The 20,221-nt window shown below is 35.8% G+C and overlaps 3 protein-coding genes across 3 annotated transcripts; 1 reads left to right on the top strand and 2 right to left on the bottom strand.

Annotated features, from left to right (window-relative positions):
- Window positions 1-4,143: 4,143 nt before the first annotated feature.
- LOC107618763 (germin-like protein subfamily 3 member 2) lies at window positions 4,144-5,072 on the top strand. Its single transcript, XM_016320908.3, has one exon. It carries the CDS (start codon window positions 4,271-4,273, stop codon window positions 4,895-4,897), a length of 627 nt encoding a protein of 208 aa, XP_016176394.1. The 5' UTR covers window positions 4,144-4,270; the 3' UTR covers window positions 4,898-5,072.
- Window positions 5,073-5,833: 761 nt separating this feature from the next.
- Window positions 5,834-7,832, bottom strand: TBL36 (TRICHOME BIREFRINGENCE-LIKE 36). Its single transcript, XM_016320907.3, has 5 exons — window positions 7,328-7,832; window positions 6,956-7,127; window positions 6,699-6,880; window positions 6,423-6,581; window positions 5,834-6,331 (listed from the first exon to the last, which is right to left on the bottom strand). The coding sequence occupies exons 1-5, from the start codon at window positions 7,645-7,647 to the stop codon at window positions 6,031-6,033; spliced, it is 1,134 nt and encodes a 377-aa protein (XP_016176393.1). The 5' UTR covers window positions 7,648-7,832; the 3' UTR covers window positions 5,834-6,030.
- A 503-nt stretch (window positions 7,833-8,335) lies between these two features.
- Window positions 8,336-12,818, bottom strand: LOC107618170 (GHMP kinase family protein). Its single transcript, XM_016320150.3, has 11 exons — window positions 12,405-12,818; window positions 12,022-12,288; window positions 11,193-11,391; window positions 11,031-11,094; window positions 10,858-10,921; window positions 10,686-10,766; window positions 10,036-10,122; window positions 9,637-9,794; window positions 9,496-9,544; window positions 8,928-9,049; window positions 8,336-8,839 (listed from the first exon to the last, which is right to left on the bottom strand). Exons 2-11 carry the CDS (start codon window positions 12,235-12,237, stop codon window positions 8,617-8,619), a joined length of 1,263 nt encoding a protein of 420 aa, XP_016175636.1. The 5' UTR covers window positions 12,238-12,288; window positions 12,405-12,818; the 3' UTR covers window positions 8,336-8,616.
- Window positions 12,819-20,221: the final 7,403 nt, after the last annotated feature.

Below are 20,221 nucleotides of genomic sequence, written 5' to 3'. Positions count from 1 at the left end.
GACCCGGATGTCCTTAGAAGGGAAGCTGAATCCTTCTATAAACGCCTATTCTGCCAGTCGGAGGATGTAGACTTAGGTTGTCTTGGTGATGTGCCACTGCCTTCCCTGAATGATGAAGCCTGTTGTAGCCTCACAGCGCCAGTTACTCTGGAAGAAGTTAAGTCGGCTGTTTTCAGTATGCATTCTTTTAAGGCGCCGGGCCCTGATGGGTTTCAGGCTTTCTTCTTTAAAGAATACTGGAAGATTGTTGGTTTTGATGTTTGGACTATGGTTCGTCATGCGTTCTCTGGTTTGGATATGGATCCAAGGATGATGGAAACTCTTGTGGTTCTTATTCCGAAGGTAGAAAACCCGGTTTCCATGAAGGATTTCCGACCAATTAGTCTCTGTAATGTGGTTTACAAAGTTATAACGAAGGTCCTGGTCAATAGACTTCGTCCCCATCTCAAAGAGATTATTGGGCCCCTTCAAGGAGGGTTTATCCCGGGGAGAGGAACCCCTGACAACATCATTGTAGCACAAGAGGTTCTCCATTTCATGAAGAAGACAAAGTCAAAGAAAGGCACCCTGGCCTTTAAGATTGATTTGGAGAAAGCGTACGATAGAGTGGATTGGGGATTTCTGAAACAAACCCTGGTGAGTTTTGGCTTTCCTCCTCCGACAGTCAATCTGATTATGCATTGTGTCACTGCTTCCTCACTGTCTATCCTCTGGAATGGGGATAGATTAAATAGCTTTACTCCGAGCAGGGGTCTTAGGCAAGGAGATCCTATATCACCGTATCTGTTTGTGTTGTGTATGGAGAGATTGTCCTGTTCTATTAATCAGCAAGTTGATAAGGGCTTGTGGAAGCCAGTTGCGGTTTCTAGAGGGGGTCCAAGAATTTCTCATTTGATGTTTGCCGATGATTTGCTTCTTTTCTGTAAAGCTGAAAAACAGCAAGTTCAAACTGTAATGGTAGCTTTGGAAAATTTCTGCAAAGCCTCTGGGATGAAGGTTAATGTGGAAAAATCTAAAGTGCTATGCTCCAGGAATGTTTCAGCGACAAGAAAAGAGATTTTCACCGGAGTCTCCTCCATCAGATTCGTTCAAAACTTGGGCAAGTATTTAGGGGTGAACCTTAATCACTCTCGGGTGACACGCGCAACTTTCAACGATGTTTTGGACAAGATTCGGGGAAGGCTAGCCAGCTGGAAAGGAAGATTGCTTAATAAGGCAGGCAGACTCTGTTTGCTCAACTCGGTAGTGACTGCGATTCCTACTTATCGCATGCAAGTATCTCTCTTCCCTAAAGGGGTAACTAATAAGATAGAATCCATGATGCGAAACTTTCTATGGAAGGGTCAAGCTGATGGTAGAGGCCTGAATCTAGTTAACTGGAAAGTGTTGGTCACTCCTAAGAAGTTTGGAGGTCTGGGAATTAGAGATCTTTTTTGTGCCAATATTGCTCTTCTTGGAAAACTAGTTTGGCAACTTTTTCACCATCCCAACAAGCTATGGGTTCAACTGTTGACGGAGAAATACCATTCTTCTAAGGATGATTGTTTTAGTCGGTCTCGAGGAAGTGGATCTTATGTTTGGAAGAGTATATGTCGAGCTTGGGATATCCTAAAGGAAGGTTTTAGTTGGTGCATTGGGGATTTGGAACAGAACTTTTGGTTTTCTAAATGGAGAAGAGAGGGGCGACTGTGTCAGGAGATGGATTATGTTCACATTTCTGATTCAGATCTCAGGATCTTGGACCTTTGGTCATCTGGACAGTGGAACCTTGAGAATATCTATTCTCCTCTGAATCAGTCTCTGCAGAGCAACATTAATTCTTACAACCCAGATGTTCAAGCTGGTTCAGAGGTCGGTTGGTGTTGGACTGGTGCGGCCTCAAAGGTTTATGATGCTCATAGTGGTTATTTATGGCTCAGTAAGAAGATGTTTAGTTGGGAGGATAGGGGTAATTGGCTTTGGCTTTGGCGTCAACATGTTCCGGAAAAGCACAAATTTTTGGCCTGGCTATGTCTTCGGGAGGCTCTTCCTACTGCTGCATTTCGTTTTAGAAGGGGCATTTCGCACACGGATAGCTGTCCACGATGTTTCTCAAGTCAGGAGTCGGTTTTACATTGTATTCGGGATTGTCCAAAAGCCCAACTTGTTTGGCAAGCTTTAGGGATCTCCGATCAACCAGTGGATTTGATGAGTTGGTTCTTACATAATAGCAAACAGCGCCCCTTTAGATTCTTTTCTGGTCTCTGGTGGATTTGGTGTTCGAGAAACAACGAGATCTTTCATCCTCACGAGCATTGGACCACAGACAAGGTGATTGGTATGGCTTTGTCCTTAGAAAAGGAGCTCCGAAATATTTTTGAGTTGCAACGACTATCTATCCCCTCAACCATTAGTGGCTCTTGGATTCCCCCCTCAGTGGGTACCTTTAAGATTAATTGTGATGCTAGCTATCCTGGCAGTGGTGCTCGAGTTGGTTTTGCTTGTGTTAGCAGAGATTGGAAGGGAAGATGGCAACGAGGCTGTCTGGGAACAATTGAGAGTCGTAGCATTTTGCAAGGAGAGTTGTTTGCTATTTGGAGAGGCTTTCTTTTAGCATGGGACTCGGGACAAAGAGACATTATATGTGAGACAGACTGTGTGGAGGCTTTTACTATTGTCAATAATTTACAAGATTGCTCTGGGTTTACTGATCCTTTGGTGTTAAAAATCCGAGATATCATGTCTTGGAAATGGCGTGCTGATCTTCGGTTGATCTTGAGAGATGCAAATACAGTAGCACACATCATGGCAAAGACTGCAATGAGGACTATTTCTCCCCAAGTGGAGCTTCCATTGCCTTGGAAGGAGTTTGAGAGTAGTATTCAGCGGGACTGCCTTTCTTAAGTAGTTTCTTGTCTTTTTTTTTCTTTCTTAGTTTTTGTTTATTTTCTTTTAAGTCACCAAAAAAAAACTATTTATCAAAATGACATTATCCTTTCTCATAAATTGATGAAAGAAACGATGTGAATGATTCTAAATTTAGGAGAAAGGATAATGTCATTTCTATTTTAAGAGAATGAATCTTTTCAATTTTTTAAAATAAAGATGTAAAGTGTGATTTTTAACTTTTTAATATTTTTTGTCTCACTTATAAAATATATATAAGAGATCATATTTTATTTTCTCAAATAAAAAAAAATTAACATTATCATGTGAAATGTGACATCAAAAATTAAGAGTGACATTATCATTTTTTTTAAATTTAGATGCATATTTTAGTAATAATTTTATTGAGTCCTATTAGTTTTTGTCTGAAAGTTAAATTAGCTACTATATTTTTGTGTAAAAATTACATGTATTGTTTATTTTATTTTTAATATATATTTTATATTTTAATATATAATTTAAGTTGTTAGCTGATTTAGTAACTGATTTTTGGTATACACCTCAGACCTAGCGTGATTGATTTTCAATTACATGAAAAAATGTAAAAATGAAAAAAAAATTAAGAGTGTGAAACAATATTTTCTTTTTAATTATATAAAGAAAAATGTATTCCTTACAAACTTACTATTGCTCTGCACATGCAAGTCTATGAACGACAGAGTATGAGCCTCTGAGACAAACTTTAAGGAATGAGCTCTATGATATTTGCCATGTGTGCGAGACACCAAAGTTGACCAACTACTTTATACCAAATAATCCTAAAAGCTATCTTTCTTTTTAAGTAAAAAATAAGTCACTTTATGCATCCAATTTGTATGGGTCTGCACGCAAGCTTTGGTGGACAACCCCTACAAAATTTTGAAGCTTTACTTTAACTGATGCATTTTAAACAAAATTTCGTTCAGTTTGGACCACTATTCCACCAAGGAGTTTTCTGTTGTTTGATCTAATAAATGGGGAGTGTTCACTTCTTTAACATAGTTGTTGATTTGGTAGGTGATTTTTAACGTGCATGTATCATTTTTGATGACCAATTCGCTTACAAAACAAAGGAAAAAGCAATGAATGTAGCAAACAATGAGTTGTTGGATGCTGTCATTTTCTGTCCACTAAGCAATCCTCACTTTATGGTAAAGCAAAGGTTCTTAAAGTAGAAATTGACAACCAAACTATGAATTCCTATAAATATTGGAGTTGAATGATTGATGAAGCAAGTTGTGAAGCTAAGTTTAGCCATCAGTGAGTAGAAAATTTCAGACATAACATTCAATGTTTTCTTGATATCATCATCTAAACTTTGATACTAGTACTACAAGAGGTAGTTAGATACTTAGATTCCAAGAAAATGTTGAATGAAGTTTCAGTGCTGTTACTTCTTTTGGTATTCATTATTGCTGCTATGGCTTCTGATCCAGATCCAGTGATGGACTTCTGCATAGCCAAATCACCAGAAAACGTCTTCGAATGCAAGAACTCGTCCGCGGCAACCATAGAAGATTTCACCTTCTCTGGGATAAAGTTTCCAGGGAACTTCAAAAAAACTGGTTTTTCTTCTGTGGCTGTGAATTCAAATGTGTTTCCGGGTTTGAACACACTGGGGGTGTCATTTGTGAGAGCAGATTTTGATGTTGGTGGTATCAATGTTCCTCACTACCATCCAAGAGCAACAGAGGTTGCTTTTGTGCTGGAGGGGAAGATTTATTCAGGATTTGTCGACACGAAGAACAAGGTTTTTGCCAAAGTTCTGGAGAAAGGGGAGGTAATGGTTTTTCCAAGAGGAATGCTGCATTTTCAGTTGAATGTTGGAGATGGCCCTGCTACTATTTTGGGAAGCTTTGATAGCCAGAATCCTGGTTTGATGAGAATTCCAAATGCAGTTTTTGGTTCTGATATAAAGGTGGAGCTTTTGGAGAAGGCTTTTGGATTGAATTCTAAGGAGCTTGCTAAGTTGAAGAAGAAGTTTTCTTCTTAGATATGTTCTTTCTGTTAATGAGAAAAAAAATTTTGAGGCCTGATAAATTGAATGATCAAGGTGTAATCACATCATGCACAGTGGAATTTTTTATGTATTGCAGAACATTAATGACCATTAGCTGAAATTTTTAATTTCCCATCAGTGAGAAGTTATTTGATTAATTTGTACTTTATTAATTTTGATAATTGATCCCAATATTTGAAGGGCCTACTTCATCTTTAAGATCCATCTTCATTTAGCATGAATTTATAGCTACCTTAATTTAGTATAATTGCTTTTGCTTTTTCATATTTTAAAGTCAACACATTAGTTAATGACTGGTGAGTTTGCAATCAAAGGAGTAGTTGGTTGAGTTATATTTTGTATGTCTGTTCCTTTACTTTTGCCGTTTACTGCGCTTTGCCTTTATGATTCAACAGCATCATTTCAAGGAGGCTGTCACTTCTCCAAAAGCTTCTTTGTTAAAATGCTCCTCTTGCCCCCCATTTGGTTGTTGCACTCATTTTGCTCTCCCATGAGCAACTAGGTGTCATGCTTTTGTTGAAGAACCAAACAAGCCATGATTATGTGCTTAACACATTCCAAGGGAAAGAGAAAGAGTGGATTACTCTTTGTGGTGCAAAATAAAATTAGATTATTCTTTAAACACCAATCTTTTCTTAAGGTTGCTTGTTTAGTAAGAAAGAAATTAGATTATACATTAATGCCTTTTAATAATATAAAGGCGCGGCCGATGCTACGTTAACGCAGGATGCGGGGAAGAGTCGCACCCCAAAGGGTCCAGTGTAGGCAGACTAACATGATAATTAAATCAGTGATTGATTACACAACTTGAACCTGTGACCTTAAGGTCACATGGAGACAACTTAACCGTTGCTCCAAGGCTCTCCTTCGCGCTTCTAATAATATATGACATGACTTTCTTTTCCCATATTCATAAACTTTGGTTTATATCACAAAGGAAAAGTGATTTGGCAGCTTGCCGAAATCAAAATGACAGATCCAAGCATAGTGTTATAAATCAAATAACATTAAACTTAAACAAACACCTGAGCAACCATGTTCTTGTCAAATGATAACACCACACCTTGACTTTACATTTTCCACAGCTATACTGTTATAGTTAATAGCTAAACCAATGCACTCAGCATTTCATTCCAAATGTCAGGCACCCCAGGGAGGCACCAATGGCTGCAATCCGAGGAAAGGCCGGTACCTGGTTTCTGCTTCATTTCTTCGCTAATCGCCTTTCTATACACCGAGGGATGTCCATCTCTTCGGAATGCAGTCATTGTTGTAATATCTTGCAGGTACACTGGAAATCTCATTCTTTTCAGCACTGCTTGTAGCACTACCACTGGTTCAGGAACATGTATGTGGCTAAAAGATTGTATAGGCTGCCTCTGATTGTAGCATTTCCATCCATTTTGCCTTCATATAAGGCAAGATCAAAGAATGAATTCCATTCTGAATTAGGAAGACATAATCAAGGTAAGTTGCAGCAGATAAAGATAGATGGTACCTGTTATGTCTAGGTGACATGCTTCGAAAAAAGACTCGGGTTCTTTGGGGGTCCAAATTCAGATCCACCCACCTTGCCCATGTGCTAAGTCCTTTATGATAGGCAACCATAGGATTCATGTTTGTGATGATCCTATTTCCCTCCATGTAATAATCCCATCTGGTATTTAATTAATCAAGACTCAGAAAGTTAATTTACTGAGAAATTGAAACTTGGAGGAAAAGAAAATGATGCTGAATTTAAGTAGAAGACTAGAAGATGAGAAAGGTTTCTTACGAGCTTGATTCGCCGGAGTGAGTCCACCAATGAGCCGAATCGAATACCAGAACATCAACTCCTTTCCAGTACCTTGCATTGTCTTCAATCATATCCAAATGTAAAACTCTTTTATTTTGATTTCCCTTCTTTAGTTCTACCAGGAGTGGCGCCCAGAAGAACTCAATTGATGTCTCAAAATCCTGTAAGCAAAAAACAAAACTGAGGTCATTCAATTTTAGATGGAAAAAAGAGAATATTATTGATTATCATCTTACCATGGCATGGAAAGCCATTGAAGGACCATTATAGGTCACTTTTTTCCTACCAGTTGGGATAACTCCTTGAACTAAACAAACAAGAGATTCCCATTGGTTTCTCATTATGGAATCACCAACCAGCATTATTCTCTTTCTCCTCATTTTTCCAAGAAATCTCAGTGCATCAAACCTGTTAGGATTTAGGATATGTCACATTAACAAGCAAAACAATATAAGCAGGATTCATTTACAAACTAATATATGCTAAGTTTTCTACTTTGTAACTGAAGTTTGAGCTTTAATAACCTATCTTTTGTACTAGCTACCAAACATGCATCACAATCTTGATCATGCAAGCATTTAACAAATCATTTGACAACATATAAAAACCTTGGGATGGAACAGCCAAATGGCTTCCACTTCCACTTCTCATAGTCAGAATCTGGCCTCCCATTCTTTTGACAAGTTACTGCTGTGCTGAGATAGGGACAGTTGGGATCATAGAGAGGGTAAGACTCATCAAAGACCCATTTTCCAACTGAAAAGTCACATTTCTTCCAAGAACTTTTTCGGGTTTGCACCAAGTTAACATCTTCAGATTCCATGGCAAGCCAGCTTAACTCATCCTCTGGGTTGATTAGTGACAGTGTGCAGTGCAAGATGCTGCAGAAGAAGAGAAAGGACCACAAGTGAAGCTTTGGTTTTGCCATGGAAGCACAAGGTGTGAGAGTATAGTATAGTGTGAAGGGTCCTCAAAGGAGGGAAGGACTTTGTAGTTTTAGAAGAGACTCATTGTGTCGATGGAAAAGTGCTTTGTCAAGGCATGACTTGCGGTGGTGTGGACCATGGAAATTTTGTTACTTTTACTGTTTACTTATTGCCATAGCCATTGCCCTGCAACAATCAAGGATCACTACTTCTGTACTAGGTGGTTGTCATCATAATTTTTTGTCATTACTCATTGGATAAAAGAAATAAAAAGTTGTTTTAAAATATTTCTTCAATACATACTTAATCAACACCGATCAGTATTAGACCTGTAATTCTCTAATTGATCCTTAATATAGCATTTGCCTTATCCCTTTTTTAAAATTATAATAAAGAAAAAGAGATAATTCCGGGTAAACTTAACAAATATTGTGCTACAGATATGTTAAATTGAAAGTAAGCATCCGATGGATATGACAGAGAGAAGGCCAATAAAATATTTACTTTTCTCAAAAATACACGTGCCCTTATGACGTTTTAAATCAACTCATAGATCATAATCAGTACTTCTAAATTCTAAGGTACTTGGGTATCATTTTCATCAAGGGTGCGTTTAAAAAAGGAAATAAAGGAAGAAAAGAGAGGGGGGAGGAAGAAACTCTTAACCAAAATAACAAAAAAGCAGGGAAATTGTTTAACCAAAAAAGCTGATGGATTTAGTTTGCAAGCTAAATGAATTTATGGTGCCAATAGAGGAGAGAGACAAGCCTTATTTTTCTCTAAGAAAATAGCCTAACTATAATTTAAACAAGAATTACAGGTACATAAATAAACTGTAACTGCCAACTAGGAAAGAACAAATCATGCTGGAACGGCTACTGTCTGTCGTCAAAATATTTGAGGCTATTAAAGCCACAAAATGAAGCCTGATGAATAGTAGATCCACCTTGTGAAGAATACTTGCCATGAACTCACTTGGGAAGCCCATTCTCACTGTTGAGAAGAGCTTGACTTTCATCAGAAAGCAAAACGGGTCCCCTCCCAGGTCTGGTGCATATGAAGTAATTAACATCCCCCTTGAACTTTTGTGATGGAATATTATCTTTAATTTCTGGAGGTGGTGGCAAAGCTTCCACATCTTGTATTCCATTTATCCCAGCATCTTTTGCAATGGACTTGTCGCCAATAATGTAACTGGAATGAAGAGTTTTGTTGGGATCTCAAGAACTCAGGATCAACAAAAATGATAAAACAGCATCAACTTATAAAACTAAGAAAGCACCTGTCGAGGTCACCCGAAGTTGGAGGGAAGTAGTATAACAGCCTCTGAAGTAAAAGGGCAGCAGTTTGTCTATTACGCGCAATTAGGACTGCATTTGGCCCAGCATCAAATGTATAAGCTACCTGCAAGTCAAAGCGGTCACCATAAATACAGACCTCCAGATTTGTAATGTATGTTTATTTATGTGGGGCATGGTGCAATGTATATACAAATAAACCATAAAAGCCATGTATTTTTGCACATATTATGCATGCAGGGTTTGTGCATGACTTTGGTGCAGAGGCATAATGTCACTGCAAAAAGTTATCAGCCCATACAATTCTCTCTTTTCCTCCTTTTTATTCATGCAGTAGCGCTCTCTCATCAAATAGAAAATAACTATTCAAAGATCACTATTTTTTATCTGATAAATTCCTTTTTTTTTGTCAGGGATCTGATAAATTCTGTCCAAAATAATTGGTATGGTCGGATCCAATGGAAAAGTGAAACAAAGTGCATAAAACTTGTCCTATGGAGGAGAACTTTCAACTATAACAAATTTGGATATGAACAATAAAGTAGTTCAAACCTGGGGAGATTCTTCTGAGCGGTTCCACTTTTCAATGATGCTGATTATCCTGAAATGTAATAGCATAATCAATACTTAAGTGCGCCACACTAGTTTTCTGATAAAATAGACCTGGGTATCCAACAGTCAAAATTATCAGACCTATGTGAAGTATCATTCATGTAAAATATAGGGGGCCACGTATCCAGGCAAACAGCATGAAACTGGTTGCTATCAGTACAGGTCAGCCGTGAAAAGGAAGCAAAATCACGATTCCTAATGGCTTCCTCCATTTGCAGTATCCGCTTTGGCACTATTTCCTATTGAATACCAATTTGGGGCACACAAAAATGTTATTTGTGCTTTCATAATCAATAACTAGTGTTTACATTTAAGCTTCAAAATTGGTAGAAAAACAGCAGAAACTAAATTCCGTTGTTAGCAAATAACGACGTGCTAGAAATTAATGTCTTAGTGTGGACAAAATATGTTTGGATAGTAGGTTTTTATCATTATTTTTTGAAGCAATAATATTACAATTGAAGCGGTGAAAAGAAGTACCTTTGCTCTATGTTGTAAAAGCAAACTTGTTTCAACACTCTCCCGCATTCCAGAGGTGCTACTGGTTTCCTTCTGACGTGAACTAACCTATAAATGAATAAGATGGAAAGTTGAGAAAAATATGACATGTGACGAACACATAGTATTAACTATTAAGATAAATAAAATGGCTCTGAGATGAGGAAATTCCTTCACAGATGTTACTTAACCACCAGCACATTCCACAACCTAAAGGATTAAAACCCCTCTGTATCCGAGTCTTAAAACCTTTGTTATAATAGACATAGGTGTCATGCCATGTTTGGCAGAACTGAAGAACAGCACTCATGGGAAAGTTGAAAGGTGGCTTTGGTGGTATTCTAGTGTTAAGCCATCTCTTCAAATTTCAACACATTGGGAAGCAAATCTCGGAAATTGTATCACAATATTACTAAATTTAGTGTTGTTATTATTATTACATCCTAGATTCATGTAGGTTAGTAAAATATCAAATATAAAATCTACAAACAATCAATATGATAACAATTGCAGCCAAATAATAGTATTGAGAATATTATGACTGTAGAAAGTAGAAACTAGTAAATAATGGGGAACTAGTAAGTACAAATTTTGGGCAATATCAATAACAGAGAGTGGAAGTAGACACATACGACAGCAATAATAATAACAAGATCATCCCAGTGTTTTTCATCAGCAAGTTGAACTGCAAGACTATCACTTCCATCTTCCTCCTACATGTTTGAAAGGAGCAGAAATGACACATCAATTCTCAAGTAACAAGGCTGTGTGTAACATAAACGATAAAATGGACTCAAAACTTACTTTTCCCATTATCCACTTCACGAACCCCCCAAATAAGCTGCGACAAGCACTACCTGATCCTTGCCTGTATATAATAACAGTTTCCATGATTGCCAGGACAAATCAAAGTGCAGGGTGTCCAAACCAAAACACAACACCTTGCATATTTAAAGTCATAAATAATAAAAGAATACCTTGCAATAGCTGATAGCTGACTTTCATCTTCTTTGACATTCATTAGCTTCCCAATGGAATAAACTAATAACAGAAAATGGAAGTTGTTATGGAAAACCACCCACTTATATTAAAATGAAGGTGCATTAGGGTTTGTTAGAACTTAAAAACATGTGTATTACCAAGACATGCAAGACCCGCAGCTGACGAAGCCAGTCCAGCTGCAGTTGGGAAGTTGTTGTATGAAGCAATGTGTAAGTGCAATTTGCTCCAATCCTCTTTCGAGATCTTAATACCCTTTTTCTTATCCTCAACATCACAAGCACGCTTTCGGAGCTCCCTTAAACAGCTCTGGAACCTTCCACCAGAAAGAGCAATCTCCTACACTAACCAGCAAAATCAAATTCCACGAATCAAAATTTGAAAGAAAGAATGACAACTATCAACACTCACATCTTGGCACATCCAAAACACTCCTTTGTTGCCACTTCTTAATTTATATACGTGTGTTTTTGTCCTCTCTTTTTCTTTCCAATTATTCTTTTTAAACAAAACGATTAAATAAGACAGACGACACAATTCTTTGTATACACGGTTATTGCCAATTCTCTAAAGCCTGTAGGAGTCTGAAAGTGACAAGCAAAGCAGTGGAACATGACCTCAAGGATCAAATAATTACACCAGTTCTTAGATATATAATAATTCATATGCCTCTACCTACATAACGACTTAAATTTTTAGAAGAAATGATTCATGACACGGTATCCGAGATCCTACATGACCAAAAGGTCTAGAGTGCATAATGTTAACTGTAAATCGCAGCATTACTTCTTCATCTACTACGTTACAAATACATATTTATTCCTCCCATTTTAACCAAAAAAGTCATTTTTATTACATGAACATGCATGTGTTAATTCCCTATACCGCCATTACACATTTAAACAGAAAACAAAGGTGGAGTACAAACACGATGATAAAAACCAATCAAACATTAGAAACAAATTTTACCTTGCCATTGAGCCACATACGATCTTTCTGGAAGCTGGGGCTCACAGCAACAGTGGTGGTGGTGCAGAGGTGACTGGGATCAAGAGTGACGCTGATGCTATCATTGACCGGTAAGATTAGGGTTTCATCCCTCTTCCCCCAATACTTGATCACAGCAATGTTGGTTGGTGTCTGAGCAGTCACCATCAGCACCCAATTCTGCGATTCACCCGCCATTTCCAGCAGCTCCAATTCAACAATCACACGCACTCGCCCGCAGAAACAAATCTGAGTAAAATAAACAAATTGCCGGGAATTTCAAACGCCACAGAAAAAACAGCGGGAAAATAGGGGGGAGATGGAGAGAAATAGACAGAGAAGAATGTGAGGGAAACGGGGCGTACCAGAAATTAGGTTGTAACGTGAAGTTGAAGAAAGAGATCTGATCTGAATGAACGTGATGCGATTGGAACGCCACCGAATTGAAAGGAAAGAGGAGGAGTTGGAGTTGTTTGTTGAAAGGAGTAGGAAGAAGACGCCTCTTATATAGTACAGTCACACACACCACAGAACAGAACGGGAAAGGGATCTAATTTCAGTGAAATAAGATTCAACAGTTATTATCGATTGTAAATTTGTAATAATCTTCTTTTCGGGTTCCAAATTAAGATGGGTCCACTCTATTAATCAGTAATCACTGCCAAACCAAGAGTTGGTTGGTTACTTAAATTAGGCGTCCATTTCAGAGTTTAGAATCTTTGTTATTTAGTTCTTGAATACTACTCGCCACAACATACAACGACATTGTTTGTTTCATATAAGGTCAATATTAAACCAACTATATTAATATTTGCATTTATATTTTCATGTGAAGATCATTTTAGATATGTTGTAAAGAGTTTAATTTTGATATTGTCAGTATAAAGTATTTTATATAATCGTATAATCACATTCGTTTTTTTTATGATCATTCATACAGATAATATAAAAGATAGTTATTTTTACTGATATGGCGTGACGTAATTGAATATACGTGTACAACTATTTTACGCTGACAATACATCAAAATTAAATACATATTATAAATTTTATTCACTTTAATAAAAATTATGACTTACATAAAAAAATTAATTATTAAATTAATTATTATATATCTATGTATTAAATATATGTAATTTAATTTATTTTTAATATATATTTTATTTTTTAATATATATTATATACTAATAATTAATTTTAATTACTAACTTTAAAATATATCTAATACAGTTATTTTTAATATTTTTGAAGTTGTAATAACTAATAAGTATAAAGAAAAACGAAAAAATTATGCATCCATGTATTTTTTATATGGTTATTAACCAAGTAATTTTTTCCACACACGCGTCCCCTACCCCTCACTCGTTTGTCATACACGCGCTACATATAACGTGCTGCAACCTAAAGTTTTGTTCAATGTAAACCTTCTACTGCAACGTAAACCTCCTTCTTCTTCTTCTTCTTCTTTTCTGCTCGCGTTCTTCCTTATTGATTTATATTGCCTTCGTCGTTCTCCTCTGGTCGCGCTCATCTTCTCGTTTTCTTATTTCGATCTGGTTGCATTTATCTTCTTCCTATTCTTCGTCGTTTTCTTATTCGATCTGCATTTCTGAATCGAAACAATAAATGACTCAACTTCAAATCAGAAGAGCGATTTGGATTACTCTTCTGAAACGAATCAAATTGACAAAGTTTGGATTATTCAATTTTGAATCGAATTGAATGGAATACAATTGCTAATTTGAATTGAATTAAATGGACGGAGGTGTACTGAATTGAATTGAATTGAATTGATAATATGTAAATTGTAGGCAGAGTTATTTGAATTTGATTTTATATAATGGATTATGTTTTACTCACTCAGTACTATACAATTATTTCACCATGAGTACTGTGTTCGGTTCATCATGAGTACTGTGTTCAGTTCACCATGAGTATTGTGTTCGGTTCATTCTACAGAAAGCTGTTTGAATTTGATTTTATATAATGGATTATGTTTCGTTCACTCAGTATTATACAATTGTATTGTGTTCGGTTCACCATGAGTACTATGTTCGGTTCACCATGAGTACTGTGTTCAGTTCACCATGAGTACTGTGTTTGGTTCATTCTGCACTATTCAAAACTCTTCTTCCTCACCTTCTACTGCTTTTTCACCAGAGAGATAAGGAGAAAAAGATAAAAAAAAATACAGCAGCAACGACAACAAAAGAATGACGATAGAGTTTCAGGGTTTAGGGTTTATGGGTTCAAGGTTCAGTGTACAAGGGTTCAGTGTGTTTCAAACTTTCGGTTCGTCCCGTGTATTAATTTCAGTTCACCGTGTTCATAGTTGAGGGTTTAGGGTTTAAGGGGTTTAGGATTTACGGTAGGGTTCAAGGTTTATGGTTTAGGGTTTAGGGTTTAACATTCAGGGTTCGGAGTTTAGTGTTCAGGGTTCGGGTTCAGGATTTAGGGTTTAGGGTTTAGGGTTTAGGGTTTAGCGTTCAGGGGTTCAGGGTTCGGGTTCAGGATTTAGGGTTTAGGGTTTTAGGGATTTAGGGTTTATGGGTTCATGGTTCAGTGTTCAGGGTTCTAGTTTTAGTGTTTAGGGTTTAGGGTTCAGTGTTTAGGGGTTCATAATTTTTTTGTAAACAGGAGAGCGATTTGGATTACTCTTCTGAAACGAATCAAACTGACAAAGTTTGGATTATTCAATTTTGAATTGAATTAAATGGACGGAGGTGTAATGAATTGAATTGAATTGATAATATGTAAATTATAGGCAGAGTTATTTGAATTTGATTTTATATAATGGATTATGTTTCGTTCACTCAGTACTATACAATTGTTTCACCATGAGTACTGTGTTCGGTTCACCATGAGTACTGTATTCGGTTCATTCTGCAGAAAGCTGTTTGAATTTGATTTTATACAATGGATTATGTTTCGTTCACTCAATACTATACAATTGTATTGTATTTGGTTCACCATGAGTACTATGTTCGGTTCATTCTGCACTATTCAAAACTCTTTTTCCTCACCTTCTATTGCTTTTTCACCAGAGAGAGAAGGAGGAAAAGACAAAAAAAATACAGCAGCAACAACAATAAAAGAATGACGATAAGGAGAAAACACGTGAAGAAGAAGGAACGCGAAAAAGGAGGAGAAGGAGGAGAAAGAGGAAGGCGAAGAAGAAGAAGACGCTCCGTGCGTAAACGAGCGTGAGAAGTGTTGGACAAGAGCGATTTCATGTGTGTTAGCTGCGTGTATTTCACGTTTCATTTAATGGTATTAAATTTTTTTAGTGTTAGACTAACTTGATTACATGGTTACATGAATGTGTAGCATCCTGAAAGAAAAATCATTATGTATGAATAAGTTAATGAATTTATGCCTACGAAGATAAGATGATAAAGTAGAAGTCAACATTAAATTTTATTATCTTAATTTCAAAATTAATTAAATACTATATTTTTTTACTTTATTATTTTTTTGTTTTATAAACTTCAGAAGAACTTTAACTGTTTTCTAAAGTTCTAAGAGTTTGTATTAAGGTGAAATTTTAGATACAGTCAATTTTCATATGAAGTTGATAGTTAAGAATTATTAAATATTTTAACTGATTAAATTGTTATCTAACGGATCTCAATTATCAACTTCGCATGAAATTGACTGTACCTGAGTTTTTACCTTATATTAAACAATAAAGCTAGGGTTTCAAACGTTTTTTAAATCAAGTTTTCAATCAAGTCGTCGTACATTTCTTCTTCTTTGTATATATATGTTGTTGCTGCTTCTTCTTCTTTTACGTATTTCTTTTTTTAATGTCATCGTTCTGCTCCCACCTTCTTCTTCTTCTTCTTTTTCTCTTCCTATTTTTTTTCTTCCTCTTTTTTTTTCCTCCTCATCCTGCTTTATTATTATCATTATTATTATTCGTCGTCTTCTTTTTTTCCTTTTTCTCTCGTATATTCAACAAAGATATATATTAAATACAAATTTTTTTTGTAGTATCTATACAAATTTATATGCTCTGTAACAAAATTTCTATAATAAAATTTTTGTATTGAAAAAATACAGAAATAAAAATTCACGTGATGAAATATGCGTATTATTTTAATATGTACCAATTTAGTTTGATTTAATTACCAAAAATATTTGTACAATAGCATCATCTTATACTAAATTATTAACTATTTTCATAAGTATCAAAATTGATAGGTTTACATGTCAAATCGCACTGCTCTATTATTAGTTTATTATTACATAAATAACATGACGTGAGTTTACGAGTTTTATTAGTGTTTACACCATTTTTGGCCGCTAAACACTTCTTTATTTACCTGCACATATAAATAATCTTTTAATTTATAAATCATATGGGTACACAAACAATATAAATAACAGAATGTATTTCAGGTCTATTAATCATTTAAAACAAAGATAATATATAATTAATTTAAAATTTAATTTTTAAAATTAAAATTAACTTTTTTTAATCTATTATTTAGATTATTAAAAAAAAACGTTATTCTCCTATATTTTTTCTATGTGTATTATGTTACAGTATTATGAAGACGTTGCTCTAGCTTACAGTAACAAAAAAAAATCATTAGATTTTAGGTTACTAAAGGTAATATTTGGTGGAGAGATAGAGACGGAAAGACTAAAACTGAGAGACTGAGAGACAGAGATTGAAATAAATCTCAGTATTCTGTTTGGTGTAAAGTGGGAGACAGAAATTGAAATAAGAATGAAACTCTAATTTAATTTGCACAAAGGATAAAATTGAAATTAATTAATTAAAATGAAGATATTTTAGATATAAAATGTTATTAAAGTTTCAGTCTCTATCTCTAAAAATTTTAGTCTCCCCGTGTCTCTACTTTTTGGAGGTACTGAAATACTGGAATTTTAGAGATAGAGACAGAAATTTCAGTCTCTCAGTTTCTGTTTTAGTACCTCAAAACAAATGCTACCTAAATGTTGATCTTATTCTTACTAACTAATCCAACCTCTATTGTCATTAAAGATGTCTAGTTACTAGTTATTTCAAAGAATTTTGTGGCAAGGTTAGGTAACATGGGACAAATTAAATTTTTCCCAAGCTGTTTATTCTTGCTCGTGCTGCACGAGGGTATAGTTGCACAAGTAGAGTTAATTAAATAATGAAAGAAAGAAGATGGTGTTGCTCGTGCTAGGATGGGTTTGCGTATGTTAAACAATATTTGATTCAACCACAAAGAATTATTGTTTAATTGGGTAAAGCACAAAAAAATTTTGGTGCTCATAAAAATATTTTTAAATTTTGTTATTAACAAAAATATCCTTAAATAATTTAAAAATGTATTAAAAATATTTATTCATGATCAATAAATACCTGCTTTATTAACAAAAAAACGTGACATGACTTATTTGTCAATGTTTAAATTCTAGAGTCTCACTTATCAATTGTCATATAAAAAATTAAGTATGCTACATTACTGTTTTTCATTAATATAGAACATCTCAATTCACAAATGTAAATTTTATTACGTTTTTAAATAACTTAAGAATATTCTTATCGATAATAAAATTTAGAGGAATTTTTTAGTGGTTTACCTCGATTAATTATTAGTTTTCTTTCTCACTTTTTTGCAATGTATTCGGATATAAAATATAAATATCAACTAATAACTTATTTTTCTAATAAAAGTGTTAAGTTACAGTAAAAATCAATTGCCAAATGAATCATTATGACTTTTTTTATATTTGTACACATTTTTTTTGTTATCAAAGATAGAAAGACCGAAACTCCGCTACCTTTTAAATAAGCATGAGAAAATTATGTCATTTGAGTTATAATTTATTAACTTATATTTATACACATTAATTTACAAAAGAAAAATAATCTTATTTAAACATTAAATATGTCGTGTATATATAGGGACACTTGCGAGATAGCATGAAATAGAGCGAGCCAGCAAGCATGAGGAACAACAAAACATAGCGGGTATATCTGTATAATTAAAAATACTTAAAATTAATTACTTTCAATAATATTTTAAATTTATAAATTTAAAAATAATTTTTTATTAAAAGATATTAATATTAAATAAATTCATACATAACATTTTTGATAGAGAGGTTAAATATAGATGAAAATGGAAAATGTGGTGTTTGTGAATTTTAATTTTGTGGTTGAAATATAGGAAATTGATTATTGTAAATAGTTTGAAAATTGAAATTAGGAAGATTTTGTGGATTTGGATTTTGAAACATACTTGGTAGTGTGAAGTTTTTATTTGAAACTTGAGACTTGAGAGTTTGAGGTTTGAGATTGTTGGCTATTTGGAATTTGAGAAAAGTTTTGTAAATAATTGATGTTAGAATATAATTAGGATCAATTAGGATTAATTAGAATTATTTAGTATATCTGAATGTTTATTATAGAATATTACATCTTTATTATTACGATTCTCTTGGTACCTATAAATACCCTTTTATATTGTATCATTCTAGACAACTTATATAGACAACTTGAATATACTCAATAATATACAAATCTTTTTTCCAGTTTAGTCTATTGTTTCTAACATGGTATCAAGAGCCTAAGGTTTTTTTTTTTCAATGAATTTTTGTTCATAGCTTTTTCTCATCCGACCGTGCCTCTTTCCTCTCGTTTTTCGATCTGTTTTCGACGCTTTGGTTCGTCACCTCCAGCATCATCGTGTTCTTCTCTTCGTCAGCTTTCCAACGCCGCTGAGATCGCCACCAGCAGCCACCGGACGCGCCGTCACGCGCCGCCGGAATCTTGCTGCCCACCTCCATTCTTTTTCCTTCAGAAGGTTCAGCAGCCGTTGGATCTCGGCTCCAATCGGACGATCCTCGCGCTCCCACGTGTCGCGAAGCGAGCCCTCCTCGCCCTCCAGCCTTTCAGCAGCCGTTGATCTCGGTGCAAATCCAACGCTCCTGGTGTTGCCACGTGTCGCAACGAAGCTATCCTTGGTCGACCCGCGCACGCCCGACCCGACCCACGTTTGACCTGCGATTCCACCTCGCTGCCAGCGTGTCTCTCTCCCTCCTCTCAGGTGCCGCCATGTGTCATTGTCTCGCTGACGTGGCACTGACATGGCAGACAAGTGGGACCCTCCCTAAGGTTTTTTGGTGAGCTCTTTCCGATTCTACACTCTGATTTTTCATTTTCTGCTCTGAAATTGCCGTTTTCTCTTCTCTCTTTGATCTTTGTGACTGCTATCATGGAAAAGTCAGATGTTTTTGCTGCCACCAACAGAAAGGATAAATTCTGTCGAAACTGTAACCGTTCTGGGCACCTCTTCCCCGACTGTCCTTCTGTTGAATGTCGCACATGCCACCAGAAAGGTCGTATTAGCTACCATTGTTCACAGCTGTTCTGCCGTTACTGCAAGCTCTCGGGACATTTAATTACTGCCTGTCCTACTCGCCCACCACGTCCTAGTCTACTCAACTCATCTCCTGTCTCTCTTTCTGATATTGCATCTCTTCTTCAGCGTCTTCTCTCTATTTCTGGTAATACCCTTGCTGCTTTTTCCACCCCTCCATGTAATTCTAAATGGTACTTTGACTCGGGTTGCTTTAATCACATGTCTCCATTGCGTAATATTTTCTCGTCCATGTGTACCACTACAAATGGACCTTCTGTCAATACTGCAAATGGCTCCCTCTTGCACGCAACACACAAGGGTTCTATATCCCAGTCAACTTTTAATCTACTTGATACTTATTATATTCCCAAATTAAACTTCAATCTTATTTCTGTTGGTCAACTTGTTGATCTGGGTTTTGAAGTCACTTTTTCTGTTTCTGGTTGTTGTGTACAGGATCCTCGGACGGGACAAATCATCGGGACTGGACGTAAGGTCGGAAGGTTGTTTGAACTCGAGAATCTTCATATTCCTCCTGTACCAAATCTCTGTGCTGCTTCTTCTCCCTCAACCCTCCACTTATGGCATCATCGTCTTGCCCACACCTCCTTAAAAAAACTGCATCCTCTTGTCTCTCAGGGTGTTTTAGGTCAGGTTCCAAATGAATCTTTTGATTGCATTTCTTGCCAAACTGCCAAACAACCTGCTTTATCTTTTCACAATAATTCATCTCTTGCTTGCTCTCCTTTTGATCTCATTCACTCTGATGTTTGGGGCTCCGCTCCCACTGCCTCTATGGGCGGAGCTCGATACTT

This window comes from Arachis ipaensis, chromosome B9 (genome assembly GCF_059453495.1).
Source record: "Arachis ipaensis isolate K30076 ecotype BB chromosome B9, ASM5945349v1, whole genome shotgun sequence".
Taxonomy (NCBI): Eukaryota; Viridiplantae; Streptophyta; class Magnoliopsida; order Fabales; family Fabaceae; genus Arachis; species Arachis ipaensis.
The sequence above is the reverse complement of the archived record's forward strand: the minus strand, read 5'-3'. Positions and strand labels throughout refer to the sequence as shown.

What these genes read in the sequence shown, in the direction of transcription:
- TBL36 (XM_016320907.3), bottom strand. Translation starts at nt 7,647, where the DNA reads ATGGCAAAACCAAAGCTTCACTTGTGGTCCTTTCTCTTCTTCTGCAGC. An exon ending in TTTGGCTGTTCCATCCCAAG is followed by an intron (nt 7,128 to 7,327) that starts GTTTTTATATGT and finishes AAATCCTAACAG; the next exon opens with GTTTGATGCACTGAGATTTC. An exon ending in ATGTCACCTAGACATAACAG is followed by an intron (nt 6,332 to 6,422) that starts GTACCATCTATC and finishes CCTTATATGAAG; the next exon opens with GCAAAATGGATGGAAATGCT.
- LOC107618763 (XM_016320908.3), top strand. Translation starts at nt 4,271, where the DNA reads ATGTTGAATGAAGTTTCAGTGCTGTTACTTCTTTTGGTATTCATTATT.
- LOC107618170 (XM_016320150.3), bottom strand. Translation starts at nt 12,237, where the DNA reads ATGGCGGGTGAATCGCAGAATTGGGTGCTGATGGTGACTGCTCAGACA. An exon ending in TGCGGGTCTTGCATGTCTTG is followed by an intron (nt 11,095 to 11,192) that starts GTAATACACATG and finishes TTCTGTTATTAG; the next exon opens with TTTATTCCATTGGGAAGCTA. An exon ending in TTGTTATTATTATTGCTGTC is followed by an intron (nt 10,123 to 10,685) that starts GTATGTGTCTAC and finishes ATTCATTTATAG; the next exon opens with GTTAGTTCACGTCAGAAGGA.